The sequence below is a fragment of the Hydra vulgaris genome, chromosome 12 (assembly GCF_038396675.1).
Source record: "Hydra vulgaris chromosome 12, alternate assembly HydraT2T_AEP".
NCBI lineage: Eukaryota > Metazoa > Cnidaria > Hydrozoa > Anthoathecata > Hydridae > Hydra > Hydra vulgaris.
In genome coordinates this window covers 7,508,797-7,515,261 of record NC_088931.1, presented here as the reverse complement: position 1 = coordinate 7,515,261, position 6,465 = coordinate 7,508,797, and the positions used below count along the sequence as shown (strand labels likewise).

The following is a 6,465-nucleotide window of genomic DNA, read 5'->3' as shown; positions in this document are numbered from 1 at the left end:
CAAGCAACATAACCTAGAGCCGCAAGGTTTGGGAGCCCTACATTTAAAACGTTTTTTTGTTTTGTTTTAGAAATGCTAGAGTTCCAGAGAAAAAAAATTGGGCACCTTCGTCATGTATGTCTGCTGACCAAAAATACTTTGCTACGCCACTGTGTTATATACGTATAACCCGAGCTGTAGCTAAGCAATGATTTGTACGTAGTTAAGAAATAATCTTAATCTACGCATCCAGTGATTGGAGCCTGGAAAAAAAAAAACCTAAAACATTAACTATCCCTACCTCAAATGTGAGGGTAACAAATTAGTAACTTTTATTTTTTATTTTCTTACACTAAATTTAAGTCGACAAGTTTTAAAATTCAAAATTCAAAGGTCATGATTATATAAAGTTTACACCCAAACCGAAAAGGTGGTTGCTTCAACATTTTCCTAAACATTCTAATGTGATATAAACAAGAACATACTTAAGTTTGGCACTTAAGTATGTTTTATTTACCAAAAGTATATTAAGTAACCAAAATCATTGGTTTTTCATAATTATAATAATAATACATCTCAAAATTTACGCAAGTAGACATCATTATATTATTGGTTACCATAAAGTCTTTAAATGAGTTTTACATGGTTTTTAACAACACATTAAAAGACCTCATTTGTACGTAACTATTAATAATACTATGTAACTATTAATAATACTATAAAAGATGCTGTTGATTACGTAATTTTAATCGGTTTGATGATAGAAGGAATCGCCGCATTTTCAAATTATGAAACCTTTTTACATAGCTTTTCACGTTGTATAATACCACGCAAATTGTATTTTGTTTAATTTATATTTTCATGGATAATATTTTTTAAACCATTATATTTATATGTTAAAACAAATAAATTATTCAAAATTTCTGTTATTTATGCAATATTTATTCTGCTTTAGTATGCTTTTTTAGAAAATGATTTCTCTTTTTTTAAAATAACAAACTAAAACAGGAGATTTTAATATTTCAGCTACAAATATATTAATGTTTTAGATATATTCTCAAGAAATACAAAACTATTATTGTAAACTAAAATAAACTTATCAAACTCAAACTTAGGGAAAACACATGATCATTAATTTTTAATGACAAGTTTTTAATGACTTTATTATGTACAGATATTTTGGGGGTTGGCAATAAGACTATTTTTGTCTTCTTCATGCCCCCGCCATTCGTATATTTTACAAAAGAAAAGTAATAATTTGTAACAACAAATTTAGAAAAATAAAAAGATACAAAAATTAAAAATCAACCACTGCATTAAAGAATGTCTTTTTGTAAAAAAAAAAAAAAAAAAAATCAATGAAAAATTAAATTTGAAAAAAAAAATTAATTTGATAATTAACTTGAACAATATTATAACGTTGTTTGAAAAATACAAATGATCTTATAGACTAAACGCGCTTATAAAAACTTAATTTTCTTCATTATTCTTCAACAAATTTTAAATCCGCGTCATTTGATTACTTATTCACGAAAAAAGAGTTAAATAAACTTTCGCTCTGAACTTTTGAATAAGGAAAAGAATTTGATTGTCAGACAAACTTATAACTTAACTAAAGATAATATTTTAAACTCCCTAAATAATTGGAAAGGTTGCTCAAAATTTATATGGTCATAGTTTTTGAACACTAAAAGATTATTGCATGACATTAGAGACTTGTTAATGAACTTAAATTTAGTTTAAAATGTTAAAAAATGTATATATAAATGTTATAAAATCATCGCTCTCACACTAATAGCATAAAAGGGAAGTTAACATTTTAGGGGTTTATTGGAAACAGACTCCGATTACCACAATACTTTTGAAAAGCTTTACACAAACATGAATACATAAATGTTTGGAGTTTGCTCTGTGTTGTTACATATAGTTAAATTCTCAAACAAAAACAAAAAGCATGCTACGTGCCTGATTTAAAACATGTGATTGGAATCTGATTGTTTAAATATTGTGATTTGCACTTTTGTTAACTTTTTTACTTTAAATTTTTGAAAATTTAAAGTGAAAAAAGTAACAAAAGTTTACTGAAATAAAAAGAACTTGAAGCTATTTCAATAGATGGATTCCATTCTATAATATATCCATAATATATGCATATATTATAGAATGGAATCCATCTATTCTATATCCATAATCAGGGCCAACGACACCGGGGAGGGGGCACGTGCTCCCACTTTTTTTTTAAGGACCTTTTTTTATTCTTAAAAAATATTCTAGATACAAAGGACTTTTTTAAAAATTTATGATTGTTCCTACCCCCCCCCCCCCACTTTGAAACCCGTGTTGTCGGCCATGATATCATCTGCATATAATATAGAATGGAATCCATCTACTCTATATCCATAATGTATGCATATATTATATCCATAATATATGCGTATATTATATCCATATAGGGGAGAGTTGCCTTAATTGGAACACTTTAGGAAAAAATATTTATTACCCAAAGATGGCTTAACTATGAAAACATTTATGAATTAAATAATATAGATATACAACCCTACTATGCTTTTATTAATGATTCGACTCTATTGATCGCACCCTTATTGGATATAAACTTTGATTTTTCAAGGCACCATTTTGTTCCAATAAAGGCAACTGGTCTCCTTGAATGGAACACATATATTCTTTAATTAGAACAGTTCTAATATTTGAATAAATTACAGCTATAAAACTTATGGCTCAAAGGAAAAATTAATTGATTAGCTTTTTAATAAAAGATATTAAAAAGATATAATAACAAATAAAAATTACAACAAATATTTAATCCTTATTTTGCAATTCATAAGTCTTTTTTTCTTGCAGCTTCTGCACTTGGGATGGTAGTGGTGATATGTGGTGTGCTGTGGTGGCGATGGTGATTTTATTTGATGTGCTCAATTTCATTTGGTCCATGGTGATTGAGTCAAGTGCTACTTTGCTTTCCTGTGGTTTTTGCAATAGTTTGGCAGTTATTGGATTTAGTGTGAGCTTTTTTTTTGTTTTTTTTAATTTGTTTGGAAGCTATTTGATTTAGTGTGTGCTTTTGATTTCTTGGTGTAATTTCTAGAGCACGTCTATATGGGGAGCTTGTAAGATCAGCCGCCTGAGTTGTTCGTGATCTTCCTTTTTTGTTTTTTACTTCAAGTGAAACAACTGGTAAAAGAGACAAAGTTGAAACTGAAACATGACATTTTAATTTTTTTTCACTTGATTTATCTGTCGATAGTTTTGTCATCCCATCTATACTTTCAGATGACTGAAGATTGTTTGAAGGACCAACATCAGTAAATGAAGAGGCTGTAAAATCAGAATCAGTGAATACATTTATGTCCAAAGGCCACAACCCACTAGCCTGAAATCCTTTCATAGCAATTCTCAATGATGCTGCCTGACTATATGCGTCACCAAATAATTCTGCAACTTGCCAAGTTGTTACTGGTTTTGATATATGTGACCACATCCATTTTCGCATAGCTTCATCATAGTATGTACCAAGTGGTCCAAAGAACGCAACGTCTAATGGTTGCAGTCTGTGTGTAGTATGGGGAGGTAGTGATACCATACGCACTCCAGCATTTCATGCTAGATATATCGCTGCCAAATTTTTTGAATGTGTAACATGACCATCAAGTATCAACAAAACTTTTGATTGTTTTAAAGGTTTAACAACTTTAATGAAATGATTGAGCCAATCTAAAAAACCTTCATTTGACATCCATCCTTTCTCTTGAGTACTAAATACAGTTCCTGGAGGTGCACTATTTGTTATTTCTGGCTTCATTCTTTTGCGTTTATATATTAACATTGGTGGAACATAAAATCCTGCTGCAGATACACAAACTACAGCTGTTACTGAATTTCCTCGTTCACTACTAGTCATAATTCCAACTCGTTTTTTGCCCCTTGCACTAATAATTTTTATCTGACCATCTTGTACTGTTGATAAACTAGTTTCATCCATATAATAAAGTCTGTCAGGAGTTAACTTTTCTTCCATGTATAACTTTGAAAGTAAATTAAAGAAAGATTGCACTCTCTCTTTATTAAAACCTTGTGCATGTGCAATTGATGTTGATTCAGGCCCACGAAGCGACAGTTGTGGGTGCCTTTGCATAAATGCATAATACCACTTTTTTCCTGCCATTCGTGTTTGTTTGTTAAAATTATGTGTGATGTTGTTAGCTTCCGCAATATCAAATGCTAGACGAGGAAGATCATCAATCCTTAATCCAAAGTACATCGATTCTAATAATAAACAGTGATCAGCTAGTTCTGTTTCAATTTCATTAGGTAAGGTGGTAAGTCGACTATGAAATTTCACATTTGCAACAGCAACTTTGTTTTTTTCATTTATATGCCTTGACAAAGTTGCTTTTGGAATACAAAATTCATAAGCGGCTTCATTTAAGCTGATTTCTCCTTGTTTTATTGCTTCAACAGCCTTTTTCAAGTTTTCTACTTTCCATTTTCCATATTTTCGTGGTGTTTGCATCTAAAATAAAAGCAAATTACTATGAAGATACATAAGGAGAGTTTTATAATCTTATTACAGGCTTATTTTTTCATATATTTAATTGTTATTCATATATGATTAAGTTAATTATATACTTATTATATAATCATTATTTTTCATCATTTTTGTTTAGTTAATCATTAACTATATAAATCAAAATCTATATAAACTATATAAAGTTTGCAACTTTATATATTAACTTCTATATACAGTAAAAAACTTATGCTGGGTATATACTTTATGTTGTCTTACAAGTTTATCCGTTAAATAGAAATGTATAACTTTTGTAAAACTTTTACATTTTATTTTTTACTAAAAGATAAAATGATTTGTTAATTAAAGTATACGATGTTTACAATCAACTTTATATCCTTAGACTATGACTAGACTTTAGACTATGAAAAAAATTTTGTGAAAAATCATTTCATACTTTAAAGCAAGACTAAATACCAATTCCATAAAAGCAACAAATGTCTAACAATAATACTATGTCTATAAAAGAAATTCGCTTTAAAAAATATTATACAGTCGGACTAATGAAATTTTCTGATAATTCGGACGTCAAGTAGCGTGTTATGAGATGACATCGTTTCAATTACGGCAACTTTTGAAGTTCCATTCTGGGCAACATAGGACCATGGTGTTGTAGCAAAATATTTACATACAAGTAACAACTTACGATATAAGCTCTTAATATCACATAGACTTGAAACCCTTAAAATTTAAAATTTTAAAAAAATTATCATCAAACTCAATATCGTTAAGCTTCTGTAATCGTTTAAATGCAACGATAAAATTAGATCGCAAAAATTTTTTTCTTTAAAAAAAAGTAATTTTATTCACATACGTGCAGTTTTTAAGTTTAAATACTAGAAGTTTCAAAAAATAAAGAAAATTATTTTCTTTACAAGAAAAAATATTTTATATGTTCCAATTAAGGAGCTGTTCCAATTTCGGCAACTCTCTCCTATATGCATATATTATAGAAAAGAAAATATGAAAATGATCAGATTGTCTTTTTTAACTACACTCTTTTTTTTTAAATATTAATTTTTAAGATATTATTAATTAAAGATGTACTTGATCGAGTAATTCTTGTTGGTTTACTAATCAAAGTAATAATAAGTAATAAATAATAATAATAAATAGATAAATTCATTTTTGTGACTTTTTTTTTTAATAACGTCATGACATAAAAATGAATTAAATTTTTTACATTTACCTAAAGGTCGATAATATCTTGAAATAATATTTTCAGTTTTATTGGTTTTAATTGTTAAAACCCTTTTATAGACATCAGATATTCTTAAGTCATGCCTGGTAAAATATTGCAAGCTATTTTTAAAAAAATATGAACGCCTCCGCCACGCTTGTTTTTTGTGTTAACAAAATAAAATTAATGGAACCGTGAGTAGTGTTTAGAGTTTCGCTTCTGGAGGTCCGTGATTCAAAGCCGTCTGCTTTCATATATGTATCAGTGGTAAGAAAGGTGGCGTGAACTTTCTGATTAAATGCTATTCAGCATGTTCCGTGATAAGATCGCCGAACTTTTTGGAGCCCCTAGAAAAAAAATAAAATTAAATTAAAGCCCGGCAGTTTAAAATTGATAAAGGAATTTACGTCATCCGAACTGCATCATGTTTCTGTTTAGCAAGTTATATTAAAAAGTTTTTTCAATGTTATTAAAGATGGCAAGGAAGAGAAGAAGACAGGTTTGCCTTATCACCAAGCTCCTTGTTTTTTCTAGACATTTATATAAATACGTTGTAATTAAAATTGAAAATTTTTTTTCACATACTCATATACATACACACATACATACACACACACATACACATGTACATATATACGTATATACAAACATACCCATACATACCCAGCCGACATTGTCCGACCTCAAACGTTCCAAAGACGTCTTTTTTAGGTCTTTAATG

At 29.0% G+C, this 6,465-nt stretch overlaps 1 protein-coding gene across 1 annotated transcript; it reads right to left on the bottom strand.

Moving 5' to 3' along the window:
- Nucleotides 1-3,595: 3,595 nt before the first annotated feature.
- On the bottom strand, nt 3,596-5,365 carry LOC136087830 (uncharacterized). Its single transcript, XM_065811405.1, has 2 exons — nt 4,962-5,365; nt 3,596-4,510 (listed from the first exon to the last, which is right to left on the bottom strand). The coding sequence occupies exon 2, from the start codon at nt 4,508-4,510 to the stop codon at nt 3,596-3,598; it is 915 nt and encodes a 304-aa protein (XP_065667477.1). The 5' UTR covers nt 4,962-5,365.
- Nucleotides 5,366-6,465: the final 1,100 nt, after the last annotated feature.

Excerpts from the sequence above, each read along its gene's own strand:
- LOC136087830 (XM_065811405.1), bottom strand. The coding sequence starts at position 4,510 with ATGCAAACACCACGAAAATATGGAAAATGGAAAGTAGAAAACTTGAAA.